Genomic DNA, 23,101 nt, shown 5'->3' on the forward strand with positions numbered 1-23,101 from the left:
TTGACAAGTATTTATATACTTATAAAGACATTAGGAAAAAAATTTTGTTCTTAATTTCAATTTCTGAACTTTTCGCATCTTGGGAATATCCCTGTACTTTATCAGTTCTCATCCACCACATACACTTCCATGTACATAGCCACACAGTTCTCTGTTCAACATTACCAGCACATCTGTGTTAAATATTTCTCTCCACCTAGAAGAAACAATACAAGGCGTTGGTATGTTTGTGCTACCACATACTTTGCCTTTCTGGTATCCCTTCATTATCAGAAAAAAAGTGAAAGTGAAGTTGCTCAGTCATGTCTGACTCTTTGCAACCCCATGGACCATACAGTCCATGGAATTCTCCAGGCCAGAATGCCGGAGTTGACAACCTTTCCCTTCTCCAGGGGGGTCTTCCCATTCAGGGATCGAACCCAGGTCTCCCACATTGCAGGCGGATTCTTTACCATCATTACCAGAAGGGAGGAGCAGTTGATGCCTTTGCTGTCACTTTTTTTTCTCCTCTTATATCTCAAGTTAGTCTCCACAGACAGATGCAGAAACACTTCTCAGTCTGATATTACATATTTCCATTGATTTATGGAAATCTAACTTCCAGAATTTATTTTAAACTCTTAGCCAGTCCTCTATTCTTTGGCTACAGATGGAAGTTAGAGACAGAATGTGAAACACACCAGAGGCTTTCATGGCTGCACACTATGATTACTTGAGAAATTTTAAATATTGGTGCACAGGACGCTCTCATTGAATATTCTGATTTAATTCCTCAAGGGGGCCACCCCAACAATGGTCATTAGGAAAACCAAGGTATAATCTACACAGAATGAAATGTACTTGTGTATCTGATCAGTTTTGACAGTGCATACACCCATATTACCCTCAATCCTTTCACGATGTATAATATTCTCATATCCTCTAAATTTCCCCAGGGCTGCTCCAATCAATCCTCACCAGACAAGAGACAACCACTGTTTCTATTTTTATAGATGGGATACACCAATTCTAAAACCTTCAATTAAGCTGAATATTATGTTTTTCATTGTAGTTTTAATTTGCATTTCCCTAGAGTAATGATGTTGAGCATTTTAATATACTTAGTGGTATATACATTTCCTTTTGAAATATTTGTTCAACTCTTTTACCTGTTTTTAAAATTGGGTTGCTTTTTTGTTACAAAATTGTAGAAATTTTGAAAATTATATTCTGGATAGAAGTGTGTTGTCATATAGATGGACAACAGACACTCAATATTGCCAGTTATTAGAAAAATGCAAATTGAAACTACATTGACATATTACCTCACACCAGTCAGAATGCTGCTGCTGCTAAGTCACTTCAGTCGTGTCCAACTCTGTGTGACCCTATAGACGCAGCCCACAGGCTCCCCCGTCCCTGGGATTCTCCAGGCAAGAACACTGGAGTGGGTTGCCATTTCCTTCTCCAATGCATGAAAGTGAAAAGTGAAAGTGAAGTCACTCAGTTGTGTCCGACTCCCAGTGACCCCATGGACTGCAGCCTACCAGGCTCCTCCATCCACAGGATTTTCCAGGCAAGAGTACTGGAGTGGGGTGCCATTGCCTTCTCCACCAGTCAGAATAGCCATGGTTAAAAAGTCTATGAATAATAAGTGCTGGAAAGAGTGTGGAGAAAAAGGAACCCTCCTACACGGTTGGTGGGAATATATCAATAAATTGGTGAGGCCACTATGGAGAACAGTATGGAAATTTCTTAAAAAACTAAAAATTGAGTTACTATATGATTCTGCAATCCCATTCCTGGATATATACCTGGAGAAAACTCAAAGTCAAAAATACTTGTGCCCCAGTGTTCACTGCAGCACTATGTATGACAGCCAAGACGGAAGCAACCTAAATGTCCATTGGCAGATAAAAGGATAAAGAAAATGTGGTACATATATATGGTGGAATATTACTCAGCCATAAGAATGAATGAAATAACAGTAAGTTCAGTAACATGGATAGACCTAGAGATTAACATACTAAGTGAAATAAATCAAAGACAAATATCATATGATATCACTTATATGTAGAATCTAAAAAAACTACAGAAAATGTGCATATCAGATATATGATATATGTATTATGAGTACTTCCTCTCAGTTTGTGACCACTTTCCTTATCCATTTCAAAAGTTATCTTTTGATAAGCAAACATTTTTAAAGTTGAGAACTCCAATTATTACTGTTTTTTGTTTTAAAACCTTTTGTCTGTTCCAAGGCTGCAAAGGTATTCTCTTGTTTTCTTCCAGAAGCTTTAGCGTTTTTCATTTTATTTAGACTATGATCCATCTCCAATCAGTTTTACATATGGTGTGAGGTAAAAAATAAAAGATTTTACTTTTATTTATATTATAACTGGAATTTTGTACCTTTAGACTGCCTTTATCCATTTCCTCTATCTCCACTTACCATCTATGGAAATCACTAATATGTTCTCTCATTCTATGAGTTCAGTTTTTGTAGATTTTACAAACACTTTTTTGAATGTTACACTAAAATTTATGAACATATTTTTGGATGAATACTTGACCACAATGTCTTATATTTCTTATATATTTAAAATTAATTGGCTATATATTTTTAAAGAATTTTTGCATCATGTTTAATCAGTGGTTTAATCAGTGGTTTAATCAGTTTATTGTTTGTAATTATCATTGTTGGTGGTTAGTATCACACTTGGCTGGCCACATGAAATAAGAAAGTGTTTCATCATTCTCTATTTTATGAGAGAGTTTGTTTAGAATTGTTATAATTTATTCATTAAATGTTTGGAAGAATTCACTGGTCAAGCCATCTAGGCTTCTAGCTTATGAGAAAGTTTTAATTTATATATATAATTTCTTTAACACATAGAGGGCTATTAAGATTTTATATTTTCTTTTGAGTCAGTTTAGGTACATTGTGTTTTTTGAGGAATTTAACCACTTTCACCTAAGGTGTTGAGTTATTTGGACAAAAGTTATGTATAGTTTTTATTTGTTACTCCTTTAATAGCTGTACAATTTATAGTTATGGTCTTTTTCATGACTGATATCAATCATTTGTTTCTTCTTTTTTTCTCCCTCTCGTGTTCTTTTTTAATGTTTAACATTTTAAGATAGTTGTAGATTCACATACAGTCTTAAGAAATAGGTCCTGTGTAATGTTTAGCCAGTTGCCCCCAAAGGTAACATTTTTCAAAGCTATAGTAGAGTATCACAACCAGGATATTGACAATGACTCAGTCAAGATACAGAACAGTTCTTTTACCGTAAGTATTCCTCATGTTGCCTTTTATAGTCACTTTTATTTCCCTCATGTCCCCATCTCCTTATTCCTGGCAACCACTAGTTCAGTTCAGTTCAGTCACATCTGACTCTTTGCAACTCCATGGACTGCAGCATGCCAGGCCTCCCGGTCCATGAACTACCATAGCTTGCTCAAACTCATGTCCATCGAATCGGTGATGGCATCCAATCATCTCATCTTCTGTTGTCCCCTTCTTCTCCTGCCTTCAATCTTTCCCAGCATCAGGGTCTTTTCTGATAGTTTTTCACATCAAGTGGCCAAAGTATTGGCGCTTCAGCTTCAGCATCAGTCCTGAATATTCAGGACTGTTTTTCTTTAGGATTGATTCGTTTGATCTTCCTAAAGTCCAAGGGACTCTCAAGAGTCTTCTCCAACACCACAGTTCAAAAGCATCAATTCTTCGACACTCAGCTTTCTTTAAGGTCCAACTCTAACATCCATACGTGACTACTGGAAAAATCATAGCTTTGACTAGATGGACATTTGTCAGCAAAGTAATGTCTCTGGTTTTTAATATGCTGTCTAGGTTGGTTATAACTTTTCTTTCAAGGAGTAAGCGTCTTTTAATTTCATGGCTGCAGTCACCATCTGCAGTGATTTTGGAGCCCAATAAAATAGTCTGTCACAGTTTCCATTGTTTCCCCATCTATATGCCATGAAGTGGTGGGACCGGATGCCATGATCTTGGTTTTTTAAATGTTGAATTTTAAGCCAACTTTTTCACTCTCCTCTTTCACTTCCATCAAGGGGCTCTTCAGTTCCTATTCTAATCACTAATCTGTTCTCAATTTCTATATTTTTTGTCTGGCAACCACTCATCCATTCTCAACTTCTACATTTTCATAAGAATGTTATACAATTCAAATCATGAAGTATGTATTCTGTTTTGAATAATTCTCTGGAGATTTATCAAAGTTGTTGCTATAATGTATTAAAGATTTACCTACTGAAGGACATCTGAATTCTTTCCAGATGTCTGGTTATTATAAATATAGCTACTATAAAAATTCATGTACAGGTGTGTGTAGACATAAATTTTCCTTTTCCAGGCTAAATCCCCGGGACAGCAATTGCTGTATGGTAGTTGCATATGTAACTGCCAAATTCTTTTGTTTATTATTTATTTTTAATTGGGGGATAATTGCTTTACAATGTTGTGTTGCTTGCCAAATTCTTTCCCAGAGTGACTGTACTATTTGATATTCCTACTAGCAATCTATGAGTGGTCAGTTTCTCTGCATCCTTACCAGCATTTGGTGTCATCACCATATTTTATTTTAGTCCTTCTAATAGATGATATCTTTGTTTTCTCAGTTTGCATGTCCCCAGTGTGAAGAGTTGACTCATTGGAAAAGACTCTGATGCTGGGAGGGATTGAGGGCAGGAGGAGAAGGGGATGACAGAGGATGAGATGGCTGGATGGCATCACTGACTCGATGGACGTGAGTCTGAGTGAACTCCAGGAGCTGGTGATGGACAGGGAGGCCTGGAGTGCTGTGATTCATGGGGTCGCAAAGAGTCAGACATGACTGAGTGACTGAACTGAATGGCTAATGACATTGACCACCTTTTTTATCCTTATTGGTCATCTGTATATCCCCTTCAGTGAAATGTCTCTTTCTGTATTCTGTGTGTTGTACTGTTAAAAGTTTTCAATTTTGAAGAAGTGTAATTTCTTTTTTTTTTTTTCTTTTCTGGATTATGCTCTTGGTATCTTTGTGTTACGATAGGTCCTAAAGATTTTACCCCAAATTTAAAAAAATGTTTCTGGCTTTACATTTTATATTTAATTCTGTGATTCACTTTGAATTAATATTTGTAGAAGCAGTGAGACTTAGGTCTAGGTTCTTCTCTTTTTTTTCATATATGAATGTCCCATTCTTAAGCACCATTTTTAAGACATCATCTATTGAATTACTTTTGTATATTTATCAAAAATTGTTGGGGATATTTGTGTGAATCTATTTCTGAGTTCTCTATCCTGTTCCATGTTTCTCTCTCTCTCTGGCAATACTACATAATCTCCATGGCTGTAATAATACCTTAAAACTGGGTATACTGATTCTTCCTATTTATTTTTTTCTTTCAAAATTGGTTTTGTTATTTTAGTTCCTTTGCTTTTTATTATTGAATGATTGTACATGGCATTGTGTCTTTAATTTTTGATTCCTTGAATCAATTGCTGGTATATAGAAATATATTTGATTATTTATACTTATATCTTGAGGCCATACTAAATTCACTTATTAGTTCTAGGAAGGTTTTTTCCCTCTTCTTTTTGAAGACCCTTGGAATTCTATATAGATAATCATACTATCTGCAATAGGAATATTTTATCTCTTCCTTTTGAATATTCATGTTTTTTTTTCTCCTTTTTGGTCTTATGGAGCAAGATAGAATTTCTATCATGATGCTCAGTAAAAAGAATGAAGGTAGAGATTCTTGATTGTTCATTAATTAGTTGAGACATTCTTGGATTGTTCCCAATTATAAGGAGAAAGCATCTTTCACTATTAATTATAATGTTACTTGCAGATTTTTTTGTAGGTGTTCTTTATCTACTTTAGGAAATTCCCTCTTATTTCTACTTTTTGAGAGGTTTATCATAAATGGATATTGGTTTTTGTTTGCTAAGTGATTTTTCTTCATCAGTTGGTATGATTCTATAAATGTCAATTAGATCCTGTTGGTTGATGGTGTTGCTTAGTTCTTTCATATCCTTGCTAATTTTTTTAGTAGTTCTAGCTTCCCTCATGGCTCAGTGGTAAAGAATTTGCCTGCTAATGTAGGAGATGTGAAATTAGGTTGGGAAGATCCCTTAGAGAGGGAAATGGCAACCCATTCCAGTATTCTTGCCTGGGAAATCCCATGGACAGAGGAGTTTGGTGGGCTAAAGCCCATGGGGTTACAATAGAGTCAGACACCACTTAGTGACTAAACAAACAAACAAACAAAAATACTTCACTAAACAAATTATGGAAAGGAGTGTTAAAGTCTCCAAGTGTAGTTTGTCTATTTCTCCTTAGCTCTGCATTTTTGCTTCATATATTCTATACACTTGTTTGGAACATATTCAATCCAGTCACTTAACTTGTGAGTAGTAGAGACAGGATTAAGTTAATAATTTAAGCTTTCATTGTAATGCCTCTTTTTTAGTATTAATAAATTAGCTGTAGGAGTCACCCAAATTGAACTAAAGAAGGACTGCTAATTTCTTCTCACCTAGTTGCCACTACTAAAACATCCCTCGAAATGATTTGATTGACCAAAGTGTTATTTCGAAAGATGTCTACATGGCATCATCGTCATCGTCATCAGAACTCAGATTTACTGTACATTTACTAGAGGCTTGGAGAAGGAAATGGCAACCCACTCCAGTGTTCTTGCCTGGAGAATCCCAGGGATGGGGGAGCCTGATGGGCTGCCGTCTATGGGGTCGCACAGAGCCGGACACGACTGAAGCAACTTAGCAGTAGCAGTACTAGATGCTAAACAATGTGTTATGCTTTTTATGTATATTTTCAATTTCTCATAAGAGCCCTTTGAGACAGTAGAGACAGTAAGATCGCCAGATAGGTCTGGCTCATACCAGTTTGTGAATGCCAATCATTACATTTTCAGGAAGTTTATAGGCTGACTTATGTTTTGTTGGTGCCAATGATTATGGAACAGAAATTTGGCAAACACTCCCCCTTTCCAAGATAGTTACCTGTTAAATATTTGCTAGTAAACCATTGGTACTATTGCAGACTGCTTTGGAATGAGGAAACAGACACATGGCATGGGGTGGGGGATCGGAATTAAATAACTTGTGGATGACCACACAATAAATAGCAATTAAAAATTTCAGAACCCAGATCCAAGTGCAATGTTCATCATTACACTGGTCAGGATGTATGATGATGACACTGATTTTGATTATCCAGACAAAGTGGAAATTAGTTAAAAGGAAAGAAGGGTGTGAATGTGTTCGTTGTACAGTCATGTCCGACTCTTTGAAACCCCATGAGTTGGGGCCCACCAGGCTCATCTGTCCATGGGAATTTCCAGGCAAGAATACTGGAGTAGGTTGCCATTCCCTTCTCCAGGGGATTGTCCTAACCCAGGGATCGAACCGGAGTCTCCTGCATTGTAGGTGGATTCTTTACCATCTGAGCCACTAGGGACGACTAAAAGAAAGAGGAGGTCATGTAATGTTAGATATTTTGGGTTTTAAAACAGTCTTTGAATATTTAGTTTTTTTAAACGCTTGATTATTATTTACTTAGATACATAATAATAACCTGGAGAAGGCAATGGCACCCCACTCCAGTACTCTTGCCTGGAAAATCCCATGGACGGAGGAGCCTGGTAGGCTGCAGTCCATGGGGTCGCTAAGAGTCTGACACGACTGAGCAACTTCACTTTCACTTTTCACTTTCACGCATTGGAGAAGGAAATAGCAACCCACTCCAGTGTTCTTGCCTGGAGAATCCCAGGGACGGCGGAGCCTGATGGGCTGCCGTCTGTGGGGTCGCACAGAGTCGGACACGACTGAAGTGACTTAGCATTAGCATAATAATAACCTTGACATGGTTCCCTTTACTCTTAGAATTTATGTTAAAAAAAAACTAACAATGGAAGTGTTAGATGTGTTGTGATGTCTACATAGAATATTTCTTAAAGAGTTCCTTGAAATTATCTTGAGATGTGGTAGAGGGATAGTCACACTTTATGTTCTATTGGGCAGAGTTTGTGGGATCTATCTTAAGAGATAACTTCCCTTGATAATTATTATGTTTTGGTTTCTAGATGTGGCTTTATAAAGTTACAGAATACAATACAGCCATTCATAAATAGGTTTCTGCTTTTAAGTAGGTATTGCTGCTGCTGCTGCTGCTAAGTCGTTTCAGTCGTGTCCGACTCTGTGCAACCCCATAGACATCAGCCCATGAGGCTCTGCCGTCCCTGGGATTCTCCAGGCAAGAACACTGGAGTGGGTTGCCATTTCCTTCCCCAATGCATGAAAGTGAAAAGTGAAAGTGAATGGACTGTAGCCTACCAGGCTCCTCCGCCCATGGGATTTTCCAGGCAAGAGTACTGGAGTGGGTTGCCATTGCCTTCTCCTAAGTAGGTATTAGGAGTAAATTAAAAAAGAAACATTTGTTGAGTGCATGCTCTGTATCAGGTACTATTTTAAATGATTTATAAGTTTTAATTCCCTTAACTTTCACAATAAACCTATTTTTTAGGAGTGTGATGAAGGAATTTAAGGATATCTAAACTAGAATGAGGAATAGGAAAGTTTCCAGTTGTTTTTCCCCTCCCTGGTTTCCCCATCATAGCTAAATCAATCCCACAGTCCAAGTAGTGTTGAGTGATCTACTACAAAAGCATATTTTAGTACACAGAAACAGTTTTCATAAAATATTCAAATAGAAAAACTACATCTTTCTTTACTTGAGATTTCTCCCTTTCAGATCCATAAGAGTTTTCAAAGTAGGCAAGCAGAAGAGCCAAGTTTATATTAGGAGTCCCTTTCATTTCACTCCAGACCATTATGAATGCCCAGCGCCAGCTGAAACCATGTCCAAGTCGAGACAAAAGAGGGCTCAGTAATAGAAAGACCAGAAGTCTAAAAGGCAAAACAGATTTTAAAAAGTTATTTTTGTCATAGAAATTTCTTTCCATCTCATTCTATACTACTCCAATCTATTCCCTGTGAAACGGCCAGCTCTCAGAAGAATGAGCCATCTTTCACACACCTTTGGCATTGCACCAAAGGAAAGCAGAAGGGCATCCCATGCACAAACATGCCAAGGGAATGGGGTTATTCTTTTTCTTTCTTTCTGTTGGCTAAGCAGTAGAATAATTCCATATCACTCTTAAGTGTTGCTTCTTCAGGTAGAAAAGAAAGTGTTAGACATTTTTATAGATCTACTCTACTCTGGATCCCAGAAACAAATAAAAACAAATTTAATAAATGGGAGAGAAAACAATGTTCTCTCTTTTTCTTCTTAGATTTTAATCATACTGAATTTTCCCAGTATTAGTTAATTCATTTCTATTTCTTCTTTCAGTCACAGATAATTCTTATATTTTACACTAATTGTATCTGATAATTTGCAACTAATTTCCATTTACTTGGCACTGGCTGACTTAATGTTGTTATTTAGTCCCTAAGTCGTGTTGGACTCTTTTGCAGCCCCATGAACTATAGCCAGCTAGGCTCCTCTGTTCATGGAATTCTCCAGGCAAGAATACTGGAATGGGTTGCCATTTCTTTCTCCAGGGGATCTTCCCGACCCAGGGATCAAGCCTACATCTCCTGCATTGACAGGCAGATTCTTTACCACTGAGCAACCAGGGAAGCCCAACTTGAAGTTGAGTCCCAACTAATTTTCCTAGAATGCTAACAATTTGGGTGATATAATTGTTATAGTGGTTTTCCTCTTCTATATTATCTCCTTTTCAGTTACATAAGCAGACTGCTTTCTGAAAGCCTTTTAACATTGGAAAAGGGGCCACAAAACTTATTCAGGCAAAAATGACATTTATAAGGAGGACTTCCTTATGATTTTCATTTTTATTTATTTATTTAGACATGAGATAATTTTATTTTTATATTTTATGAATCAAAGCTGGAAAAATCGTACCTTGATCTTCAACACTTTATCTTAGTGAAAAGTAACAACACAGCAGAATGCCAAAATCATAAGAACACTGAACAGAGCAGATAAATGATATGAAATAATAGTGAATAACCATTTAAGAGGAAAGAAAGACTATTTTTCTTTTTTAATGTTTATTGGAGTATAGTTGATTTACAATGCTGTGTTAGCTTTAGGTATACAGCAAAGTGAATCAGTAAATATCACTCTTTTTTTTATTCTCTCCCATATAGGCCATTATAGAGTACTGAGTAGAGTTCCCTGTGCTATCCAGTAGGTCTTTATTAATTACCTATTTTATATCTGGTGGTGGTGGTTTAGTTGCTAAGTCATGTCCCACTCTTGCGACCCCAGGACTATAGCCCACCAGACTCCTCTGTCCATGGAGTTTCCCAGGCAAGAATACTGGAGTTGGTTGCCATTTCTTTCTCCAGGGGATCTTCCCAACCCAGGAATCAAACCGGGGCCTTCTTCATCAGGCAGTGTGTATATGTCAATCCTGGTCTCCCAATTTGTCCCACTCTGATTTTTAAAAAACTATTTCCATCTATACTTTATTAATACAAATTATCTGTCATAAAATATTAAGCAAATAAAACAAGTTAACATTTTAATTTATAATAGGTGTCTAACTTCATGAAACCTCATAGAATAAAAAACAATATAAAATTCTGGAGGAAGTATGTGAAATATTAGTTGTGTTCGCCTCTAGGTAGTAAAGATTATGAGAGTTTTTTTTTCTTTTTTTCAAAAACTTTACAACATGCTTGCATTGGTTTGAAATGCAGTTAAAAATCGAAAACACTAAGTGTTAATTTGTTGATGATTCCTTGGAAAATTTGAGTGAATTCTTCATTCCAGAATGAAACATTTCTGTCATTTAAAGAATATCTTCAGGCTTAGTCAATGTCACATAAATAGAAAAATTCAAATGGCTTTCTTACCTGAACATAATAAGTGTTAAGTAGATATTTAATGAATAATATATATCAGAAAATGATATATATAAATATGTATGTGCAGGAATTAGAAGTCCAGTGAAAGTAAACACCATAAGAAAAGCAACAAATGATAGACAATTCCAGAATCTGCATTTTTAGAAAAAAATTAAATATAGTTGATATAGTTAATTAAGCTAACATAGTCAATGCAAGGCTTATCTATGTGAGGCATTGTGCTAGGCATTATGAAGAAAATAAAGATGAATAAGACATTCACCAACACTCAAGGAGTTTGTAATTTAACTGGGAAGAAAGGAGCACTAAGATAAGTAAACAAATACTTCTAAAGCAATTTTAACCAGTTTGCACTGAATATAAATTAGTATCTCTTTTTGGGGTTGACTTTGAAAGACATGTTAAGTTGTAGCTATGCTATTTGACCAAACTCATTCAGGAACTATGGTTCAAGTAGTTAGAAAATTCTATGGTTCAAGTAGCTAGTCCTTATATCAGTAGGAAGAGCTAAAATTGTTTATTTTAAAGGGAAATACTGAACTCTTAGTCTGATTTACACAGTGATAGAATTAAGCCTTTGCCCAAAATCTAGCTAGCACTTAGAGAATGTGAATGAATCTTTTGTTCACGTGAATGCCCTTTGAAGATTCTTTGTGGTTTCTGAGTCTGTGCTTATTCAAGTACTCCAGAGCCTAGGAAAATGACATCATTCCCAAAACTCATGCTCTCAACAGTTGCAGGCAAAACAGTTAGAAAAAGCAGCACATTCAGACACCATTATTTGTCATTTTGGGTGTTGGGATCATAGCTATTTAAAACTTACTTCTAGTTATCTCTTTGTATATTTCCTGTCTTTAATTTGACATTATATTTATGGCAAAATAAATTGAAAAGCTTAAAAGGGCACATGAATATTATTTCATGAGAGGAAATAGAGCTTGGTTTTACCCATATGCTGCCAGACTCTGTCCCTGAAAAACAAATACCTAGGTATTACCAGAGAAAATTTCATTATGAAACATTGAAGGGGAAAAAAACTCAGTCTCATTAATTAGCACAAAATGTAATCAAATCAATTAAGCAACAAATATTGAGGAGTTATTAAGACTCTTCCATATGTAGTAGAAATTAATGGGAGAAATTGGATGAGGAGGAAACCAGATCCTCAAAGGAATCAGTGCCCATTATATTCACAGTATATATGAGCCGAATAACCAAGCTCCAAAACCATCTAATAGACCTGTGCATGTACACATGTGTGTACATGTGTGCAACCAGTCAGGCACGCAGTGAAAAAGCTTCTGAATTGTTTTAAAAAGTCCCTTTTCTTTATTTGGTGATCATGAGTTGTCCTAACAAATCTAGATCTTTTATAGGAGCAAAGGGTTGTAACACTGTCTGTATTTAAGTATTATCTGGGAAGAGTTTTTTAAAATCAGACATCCCATGCTTCACCCTCATAGATTTTGATATTATGGATCTAAGCATATGTGTAATTTTTATATCTTAATGTTGCATAGCCCCTAGCCTAGAGGACTGAGAAGACCTTATGGCCTGGACATTTTAGGAACATCAGTTTTCCAGGAATAGAAGATGATACAAGTTGACAAGGAAATATCTCTTATTTGGGGATTTCTTTCTAAAAAGGTGAAGTATGAATAGAAGCATGAAAGAAGTAAGGCAGCCACTTATGCTAATATGTAAAGAAGCACATTTCAAGAGCAGAAGCACAAGGACACAAGGTCAAACAGGGACCCTCTTTGGTATGTATGAGGAATAGCCAAGTGTGGTTAGAGCAGAGTGGGCGAGGGTGAGAGTGGCAGAGGTGAATTACTGTAGTAACAAGGGGACAGATAGATCACCTGTTTGCCATGAAAACAACCTTGGTTTGTAGCCAAATGAGATGAGAAGTTATTAGATGATTTTAAACACGAGAAATGATCTGGATAAGGAGGGAGTGAGGTGGATGATGGTCAGAAAATAGCATAGAATCAATGCATTGTCTTCTCAGTGTGACTATATAATTGTTAGAATTGGAGTCCTAGGGGGGTAAACTGAAAAGATGGGAGATAGTGTAGACCACTGTAGGGTTTAGTAGGATTTACCATTATTATCTTAGATTTCTACTCTCTTGGAGAGTAGGAGCTGGTACATGTTATATTTTAAATATTATAATTGTTGAAATTGAAATTATGAAGTGATTATTTGTATGAGCATAAAGTGGGTGGCTGAAGCAGAGTGGGAAATATGATCCCAGGAGGAGAAAAAGTCCTGGAATTTAAAGGTGAGGGAATAGAAGCATTAACTGTGTGAGTATTGACTGACATCACTAAGAATGTTGACGGCGTGATGTTGGAATGTCACAGTGAGAGGGGGCCAAAATCATCACAAAATGGAGAGTGTGATTCAGGGTTCTAGAGATAACTGCAACCAAGAGGGTGGCAGGTGGTATAATCTGATGCCATGAGCTTCAAAATTGGCTGCTTCTGGGGAAGAAGAAAAATAGAAGAGAAATGACTGAGGTACAGGAAGATCACCCACCTCAACTCCAGGCTTGTAGTACCAGGGATGCAGGTGAGAAAGACACTATAACCTTTAAGGAACACAAGGGAAATCATATCTTCAGGGGAGATCCAGGTTTCAGTTAGAGCAAGAATGAAGGGAGCCTACGGAATCACTCCCCATAGATATAAATACATGCATAACATGTTTAATTCTTCCTACAGTAGTGGCCCAACTAATGCTACCTAGCTGCTAACACAACTGGCTTCCATTATAATTGACATGAAATTTTAGTGACATGCTCTCAAAGCCTGTAATCTCTATTTTTAAGTTTCTGACTTCTGAACTCATTTCATCTTTCACAATGTTCTCCCAAATGTCCAAAAAAAATCACTGATTAAGTTCAAGGCCTCTGTTAACACATATGTTGCTATTGTGTCATTTAGGCCAAGTTCCCATCCCATATATTGAAACATTTCAGAAAGTATCTTTCTTCAAGACTAACACAGACTCCACGGACCCCTCAGGTAGGTGCCCTCGAGCAAGGCACCATTTGCACTTTTCTATTTTCTTTTTTAACACTGCCAATTGTATTTAAATGCCCTGGCTTACTTTTTTAATTGACTTTGCATGGCCTCTTCACTGTCCTTAGAATTTTGGTCTTTCATTCTAGAGGCATTGCCATACTGATCCATAATGGAGCCTGAGGCAAAAGGAACTATTAGTAATATTGATCTTTAAAAATTTTATATTTTCACCATGGATTTTTTGCATTAATTTCAATTTTTAAATATTGCATTAAAATATTTATCTTGATTACTGAGTCTTTTGGCATCCTCTTAGATTTTGTGTCTGAGATGAGGGCCTCACTTGCCTTATTTTAACCCTGGCCCTGTCTAGGGGATCAGACTGGACACTATTGGGTAATATGGTTAGGGATGTAAGGGAATTAGTAGTGAAATACAGTCAATGGGAACTCAAGGTAAGGTTACAAATTTTACCTGAAATTAGAGGTTTAGAGAACATAAGCAATAGAGTTTTTAAAAGGGGGGTTTTATTTTTACTTGGCTAGTTTCCAAGTCAGTATCTTATTTTGGCCATCTAGATGTAGTTACAATTATAATATTATAACTTCAATGTATGAAAACAAAGTAAAGTATGCTAGTCACTTACTCAAGAATAAGTGCTTCAACTCCTGGTTTAAAATTTGTAGAATTTAAAAAAAGTCCCATAATGACAAGAGTAAATGTTCCAGACATTTCAGTTAGCTCACCTATTTTTTTAAGGAAATAAATAAAAAGTATTAATTTAACATCAAGAGTGGTACCAATACTCCCAGAGACGAAAACATCCTGATATCTGACAGTAGGGACTTCATAGAGAGGGTATCCCACTTGGTTTCCACTGAATAATGTCACAAATTATCACCACCATGCACTGTCCTTCCTCCTCAGATTCACGTTCAGCGTGCAGAAAAGTCTGTACTGGACAACCTTGCACTGCTGTGGCTTCTGATCATCTGCAACAATGTGGAACTCACAAATCTTTTCAGGTACCCCAGTGAGGCTAGAGCACCCTCCATAGGTCTGATTTTTCCAGAGCGGCTCTGGATCAATTAAGTGGAAGTAAGCTGATGAGCTCGCTATGGACTAGCCTACTTCACATACTTCTTATTGGGAGACAGCAGGAGACAGAAATGGTTTGCTTTTGTGGCAAGGCTAAGAGAGTAGAGCCAAGAGAAACCCAATACAGATCTGCTTCCCAGTTTAATTATGGTTTGGTGCACTTACTGTCTGAGATGGAAAGGTGTAAAAAACTGTGGAAACTCTTAAATATTGTCAACTTTCATGAATTAGAGGGGAAAACAGTTTTGAAAGTGTTTCAGTTTTGAACAGTATGAAAGTGACATATTATCACTGTGAAAAATTCAAATAATATAGTACAGTATAGATAATATATTTTTTTAAGAAAAAGGTGGTAGTTAAGTTGCTAAGTCCTGTCCGACTCTTGCAACCCCATGGACTGCAGCCTGCCAGGCTCCTCTTTCCATGGGATTCTCCAGGCAAGAATACTGGAGTGGGTTGCCATTTCCTTCTCCAGGGGATCTTCCTGACCCAGAAATCCTTTCCAAGATTTTTCTCAACCCAGGAATTCTTCCCAGGATTCTTCCTGACCCAGGAATCAAACTGGGGTCTTCTGCATTGCAGGCAGATTAGAAAGAGGGAACACCCATAACTCCACTGCCAAGAATTCAGGTAAAATTTTGAAGAAAATTTTGATTGAAATTTCTATTGAGGAGAGGACTATATTTGCCTAGAAGAAGTCATTTGATAAACTATTTGAGAGTACAGTATGAGACCCAAAAGGCAACTCCAAGCATTAAAGGCTGTTTGCTGAATTTCTATACAGGAGACAAGTGGTAAAAATTAAGCAGGAAATATAGAAAAGTGAGGAGATAATGGTAGCTGTCAGATCTCAGAATTGTGAACTGCACAATGTAATTTTCTCTGTGAGATCCCCTTGTTCTCACCTTCACTGAAGTTCACCACGAAGCAGAAATTGTTATATATTTAGGAGGAGGCAGCAGAGATTATGAGGAAGAAAACTCCAGAAACTTTCAGAAATTTTGAGGAGGTATCTTCAGGTTGGGTTTTCCTCGTGGCTCAGTTGGTAAAAACTCTGCCTGCAATGTGGGAGACCTGAGTTTGATCCCTGGGTTGGGAAGATCCCCTTGAGATGGGAATGGCTATCCATTCCAGTACTCTGGCCTGGAGAATTCCATGGACTGTATAGTCCATGGGGTCGCAAAGAGTCGGACACAACTGAGAGTGTCTATTGGAAGCTTAGGATAACTGGATCAAGATTGTAGGAGTGGAGTACCCAGTAAACACACAGAAGCTCATATCCAGCATACATATACATAAAGTCACACATTAAGAAAATCTACAGAGGGATTATCCCTGGGGAAGGAAATGCCAACCCCCTCCAGTATTCTTGCCTGGGAAATCCCATGGACAGAAGAGCCTGGTGAGCCCCATTGCATGGGGTCCCAAAGAGTCAGACACGACTGAATGACTGAACACACACCCAAAGAGGGATTGTAGAGCAATACTGTTCTGGAACGGGCTAATTTTTTTTCTCTTAATGTTTAGCAGACATTGCTCTAGGTAACAGTTACAAATTAAATTTTTGTTTTAATATTAAAGAATATTGTAGATATGCCACTTTCCATAGGCTTCTCTGGTAGCTCAGCTGGTAAAGAATCTGCCTGCAATGCAGGAGACCCAGGTTTGAATTCCTGGGTGGGGCAAGATCCCCTGGAGAAGGGATAGGTTACCCACTCCAGTATTCTTGGGCTTCTCTGATGGCTCAGATGGTAAAGAATCCACTTGCAGTGCAGGAGACCTGGGTTCTGTCCCTGAGTTGGGAAGATCCCTTGGAGGAGGGCATGGCAACCCACTCCAGTATTCTTGCCTGGAGAGTCCCCATGGACAGAGAAGCCTGATGGGCTATAGTCCATAGGGTTGCAAAGAGTCAGACACAACCGAGCGACTGAGCACAGAACATGTTTATCAAATGGATCCGTTTATTTGGTTTACTTTGTATTCCTCTGTTATAGCAGTTGTATTTTAATTATTATAGGCTTATTAAATGTTTATTATCCACTTAGTAGGAAAAATCCTTCATTTAAATAGATTGTCATGCCATATGACATATGTCATAAACATAGTCCCACAGTTTATGTTTCCAGATGAATTTTTAAAATCTTTCTGTAAAATTTCACTTCCCTCCAAATTTCTATCATTATTTGATTCAGATTGTGATAACTTTTAAAAATATTCATTTATTTGACAGCCCAGAGTAAAAGTTTTTTACATTAGATTTATACTTACTTATTATCTGCTTTCTAAAGTATTTATTGAGACATCTTGACTCTAAAAAATTTAAATTATTTTTTTGGAGATTGGGGTAGGGGATTATAAAATACAAACTAGTATGTATAAACTAAATAAGCAACAAGGAAGTCTATTGTACCACACAAGGAAATATAGCCATTATTTTGTAATAACTTTAAATGGAATATAATCTATAAAAATATTGAATCACTATATTGCATCCTTGAAAATAATAAAATATTGTAAATCAACTCTACTTCAGTTTTAAAAATTAAATAAAATTATTTCCTTGAGCATAACCTTTAATCTTCCTGTTTTAATGGTTAAGGATCAGATGAGAGTTTATTAAAATGGCATTGTTACAAGGAAATTTAGTTATTTCTGTGACATACAACATTTTAGGATAATTAGAATTATAATAGCATTGTATCAGGATGTATCAGATTTTTTGGAACTTCATGTAATTTCTAGAACAGTTATATTAATAACATTCACCCATACAGTATAATCTAAGAAGGTTTCTCATCATTTTTTTTAACCCTTAATCTTGAGGCTATTCTTACTTACTTGATGATGTTAAAGGGAATTATATTTGCTGAAATATATGCTTTGTAGGTTTAGGTATGTACAAGGTAGTGCATAGTGAATGCATTCCTACTGGCTGATCATTCTGTCACTATTTATTAAGTCATTAATGGATTCTGTAAACTCACTAGATTATAATTGGCTTAAATCCAGATTGGTTTGGAAACCTCAAATATCTATGTTATGCCTTTCCTTTCTCAGACATGAAAATAATGAATTCTATTGCTCTAGCATTTCTACAAAGAAATTTTCCTTTGTCTCTACTGAAATTTTTACTTCTCAGAAAACTTGTGTAGTTTTCTGTTTGGATCCAAATTTTAAGTTTATTCCTTGATATTTTCTAACTTTTTTGTCAATGTAAAGAGACTCAATTTTCATTATGTTTTATACTAGTTGTGTGTGTGTGTGCTCAGTCACTTCAGTTGTGTCCAAATCTTTCTGACCCTATGAACTGTAGCCTGCCAGGCTCCTTTTTCATGGGATTCTCCAGGCAAGAATGCTGGCGTGGGTTACCCTCTCCTTCTCCAGGGGATCTTCCTGACCCAGGGAGAGAACTTCATCTCCTGTATCTCCAGGATTGCAGGTGGATTCTTCACCTGTTGAGCCACCGGGGAAGCCCTTGTAACTAGTTACTGCTGGTTTGTAAGAATGTTATTTGATTTATAAATTTTTAAAATATTTATCTTTTATCAAACCATTAAAGAGCCTTGCTATCTTAGTTTATTAATTGTCTCTTGGGTTTTTATATACTCTAAAATGTTGTGACTAATGTAACCATTTTTTCTTTAAAATATGTATAAACTTGATTTTTTCTTATTATATTAACTAGAGCTTCCAGAATTATTTTTAATCATGGATATGAGGCTAGGCAACATTGTCTTATTCTTATATGTAATGGAAAGATAAAGAGTCAGTTGGGAAGTTGGTATTATCACACATGCCAACTTCAAATCATTTGTAGAGCTGTCTAAAGAGATGAATGGAAAGTGATTCTGAGGCAGTATCAGGAAACAGCGATATGGTTATCATTGTCTGCTGTGCCTCTGTGAGAGGGGAGTTGTGGTAAATGGATTAGTAATGTGATAGAATTTTTAATATTAGCCTTCCTTGATCTGTAACTTCTATTTTTATTACCTTCTTGATCTAAGAGTTACCAAGACAGTTTTTTTTTCAATTTCAGGTAGTTAGAATATTCATTTTTAAAGATCTTCCTTTTGAAGTAAGCATTAAATTGCACTGTGGCTGAATAATGTTTGAAATTTTATTGATATGTTCTTCTAGTCTAGTTGATTTCTGTTAATGCCTATAGGTATGTGTAAAGAATAAGCACTCTGTTTTGGAAGATAAAACTCTCTATATATCTTAGGAACCAAGCATTTAAGTTTTCATATAAATCATAGCCATAGTCATTTTTTTAATCCAATTGGTTATGAAATTATTTAGGAAAGGCCTGTTAAAGTTTCTCCTTGTAATTATGGTTTTGTCAAGTTTCTCTTATTATAATTGCCTTTATGTACCTTGGTACATTGTTTCCTATTGTATACATATTAATATTTTTAATGTCTTTTGATAAATTTTTTACAAAAATATTCCTTCTAGATCAGTTGCATGGTGGTTTTTTGTTTTTGTTTTTGCTTTTTACCTCGTAAATATTTCCCACATCTTTATATCTTTAATTTGAACCTTTTTATATTATTTAATTTTAGGCATAGTCCCCTTACTTACAAATATAAAAGATGAGGTACAGAAATGAAAAGCTGAGACTTATATGATTGACATCCTCTCCAAAAACAGTAGACATCCATAGTTGAATCAGTTTTGAACTAACAATTCCAAACGAGAAACTTACTATAAGATGTAACCAAATTTCTCTCATGATGATATAGGCTGAAAGAAAAGGGAATAAATTAAAAAATAATTAATAGAATGTACGTGCTTTTAATTTCAAATGATAATCTGGGTCAACTTTTGTTTCTGACATTATCTTTTAAAATAGCTCATAGCCTTTGGGATAGATGTAGGGTATTTTCTTATTCTTAAGTTGAAAGAGTTTCTTTTCAAACGTCAAAAGTCACAATTAAATTGATAAAATTTGATCAGTTTAGTTTAAGAGCTTTTTAAGTCCCAATTCAGGAATATATATTTATTTAGTTCCAAAATGTGTAATACATTTTGGAAAAACAATAATGAATAAGAAGTAGAAGCTCTCTAACTTCATGGAATTTAGAATCCACGTCTAAAATTATATACACAAGAAATTAAAAAAAAAAAAAAAGGAATGCCTCTGGGTCACAGCTAAGTGAATCTCTTGTATTGTATTGGCCTGCCAAACCAATCCGATTGGTTCCTTACTATTGGACATTTCATTGTTTCCAGTTTTTCTCCCGATAAGCAATGGTGTGGTGTATATTTCTATACATACATTTTTGTACTTCTCTGATTACTTCCTTAGGCCCCAGAAGTGGAATTACTACACTAATGGATAGTTGATCCCATACTGATACTGTTATGTTTTGCCAAATTTCTTTCAACAGTCATTATGATGCCCTTCCCAGATAAACAGGAAGCCTAAACCCTTGAGGGCATTGATGGCTGCAATCAGGCATTTTCAGTGGATGAGGAAGTCCTTCTCATTTTTGTAGGGTGAGGAAGAAAGGAGAAAAGTTTTAAATCACAGATGAAAGTGGGTCTTAGGTGCAGAAAAGCCTGAAGGGTCAACTTCAATAGAATATGAGAAGAGCAAGAACAAAACCAAAATGAAGGATGGCCAACAGAAAACAGCAATAGCAACCACATCAAAAAACAAGGCTAAATTTGGGGAAGTAAATCCCAGAACAGTGCTCTGAGGTGGTGAAATGAAGAAGAAAGAATCCTTTTATGAATCCTTAATCATAGATGTCCACTGGTAGAGACGGCACTGTTAAGATGCCTGAGGTTATCCAAATTCCTTCTCTACCTAGTCTCATTCCTATGACTGAAAGAGAGCCATGGTTTCTAGATGTGCCAAGCAGAAAAATTTAACACTTGTAGGGATAGTGTGAACTTGAGAGAATTTTATGAATGACTCTAGGTCCTGTCCAATCTAGGAATGGGGTTGACTATGGTGATAGTTTTAGGAATCCAGTGCCTCCTGTAAATGAAACATATGCTGGATACTGACTCTGATTTCAGAAGATGCAGAGAACTGGAGTTAAAAGACCAAGTTTAAAAGATGCTTTCTCTTTTAAAAAAGCAAAAGAGCTCTTAAAGAATAAAATATTTACTGGATGGATTTACTAGGCCAGGAAATGCCTCAAAGCAAATCCATTATTTCTTACAACGTTCTTAATCTTCTAACATACAAGAAGGAAAAGGTAGGAACTCTGAATACAGTAGCTCTTCTTGTTTTTTTTCTATTATGAAACATGCTCACTTCAAAGATACAGTAGAGCTTCTCTGGTGACTCTGGGCTTGCCTGGTGGCTCAGATGGTAAAGAATCTGTCTGCAATGTGGGAGACCTGACTTTGATCTCTGTGTTGGGAAGATCCCCTAAAGAAGGGAATGGCTACCCACTCCAGTATTCTTGCCTAGAGAATTCCATGGACAGAGGAACCTGGTGGGCTACAGACAATGGGGTCACAAAGAGTCAGACATGACTGAGAGACTAACACTTTCAAAGATATAGCAACACTGTTTAAATAATTACAAGTTATAAAATAATGATTACTAAGAAACTGCAGTATTGGAGAAGACTCTTGAGAGTGCCTTGGACTGCAAGTAGATCAAACCAATCAATTTTGAAGGAAACCAATCCTGAATATTCATTGGAAGGACTGATGCTGAAGCTGAAGCTCCAATACTTTGGCCATCTGATGCAAAGAGCTGACTTATTAGCAGAGACAGTGATGCTGGGAGAGACTGAAGGCAGGAGGAGAAGGGGACAATAGAGGATGAGATAGTTGATAGCATCACTGATTCAACAGACATCAGTTTGAGCAAGCTCCGGGAGATGGTGAAGGACAGGGAAGCCTGGCATGCTACAGTCCATGGGGTCACAGAGTCGTACATGACTGAGTGACCAAACAATACAATACAATACTAGGAAAATTACTGTTTCACAATTATGCCAATGGATATAAATAAAATACCAGTAAAACTTATCAAACATCTTTCTTAAGAGGAATTCTTCTACTAAAAATTCAGAGAAAGTCTGAATGGTGAAGAAAATAAATTCACTGTTGTCATACTAGAGCAGACCTTCTGTTTTATTGTCGTTGTTACTATTACTATTTTAAGAGTGATTACTTAACAGTTTTTACTCCTCTGAAACCTAAACAAAAGCAAAATTCTATTACATTGATTATTGTCAAAATTGTGAGGCACAAGCTCTACAAAAGCAAGAACAGTTATGTTCATGGCTGAAACATCAGGGCCTACAATAGGAGCTATCACTTAGTACGTATCAACAAATAATTGTTGGGTTATTGAATGAATTATCTTCCACATAAGTATTTTTCTTTGTCTCTTTATTTTTCATTCCCCAGTGAATAGAGAGTTCTTTTGATTATATTGTGGATATCATCTCTGATAAAGTTCCCTGAAATTCTATGATTGTTATAGGGAAGAACTGACTCCATGTTGGATCTGTTTCTTTAACTTTAACCATTGCTTCTCACTACTTTTATTCATTAAAAGGATACTGTTCATATGGAGTGGCCTCCCTCAGGGAACCCTGCCTCTCTGCCTGAATGTTAAACCAAAATGCCTTTGTTTAGGACCATGTCCACCTGTGGATGGCTATAGGAAAGAAAAAATGGACACATTCACTCCCTGAGGCTAGCCATTCCAGGAGATATCTGTAAGATTAATGGCCTTTTACTTTATCCCCTTACCTCCCCCCACTCCTGTTCTGTAAAAGAACCTGGCATTAAGACCTTGATAAGATGGTTATTTTGAGACATTAGTCTGCCATCTTCTCAGTCAGCTAGCTTTCTAAATATACTCATATTCCTTGCCTCAATACCTGTCTCTTGGATTTATTTATGTGGTGAGCAGAGTAAGCTTGGACTCAGTAATATGAGTGGTATTTACTATCTTAAATGGGACCTCATATAACACTAGATCAGGCTTCTCTGGTGGCTCAGATAGTAAGGAATATGCCTGCAATGCAGGAGACCTGGGTTCAATACCTGGGTTTGGAAGAATCCCCTGGAGAAGGG

General features: G+C 36.5%; 1 protein-coding gene across 1 annotated transcript in view; it reads right to left on the reverse strand.

Annotated features, from left to right (window-relative positions):
- SLC9C1 (solute carrier family 9 member C1) overlaps positions 1–23,101 on the reverse strand; it is a gene marked incomplete at its 5' end in the record, with an annotated part of 104,709 nt that overhangs the window by 61,045 nt on the left and 20,563 nt on the right. The window contains 4 exons of the mRNA XM_027550609.1: positions 8,753–8,927; positions 10,908–11,051; positions 14,595–14,694; positions 19,628–19,789. Of these exons, the coding sequence (XP_027406410.1) occupies positions 8,753–8,927; positions 10,908–11,051; positions 14,595–14,694; positions 19,628–19,789 (581 nt within the window). The remainder of the gene's footprint in view (positions 1–8,752; positions 8,928–10,907; positions 11,052–14,594; positions 14,695–19,627; positions 19,790–23,101) is intronic.

This window comes from Bos indicus x Bos taurus, chromosome 1 (assembly GCF_003369695.1).
Source record: "Bos indicus x Bos taurus breed Angus x Brahman F1 hybrid chromosome 1, Bos_hybrid_MaternalHap_v2.0, whole genome shotgun sequence".
NCBI lineage: Eukaryota > Metazoa > Chordata > Mammalia > Artiodactyla > Bovidae > Bos > Bos indicus x Bos taurus.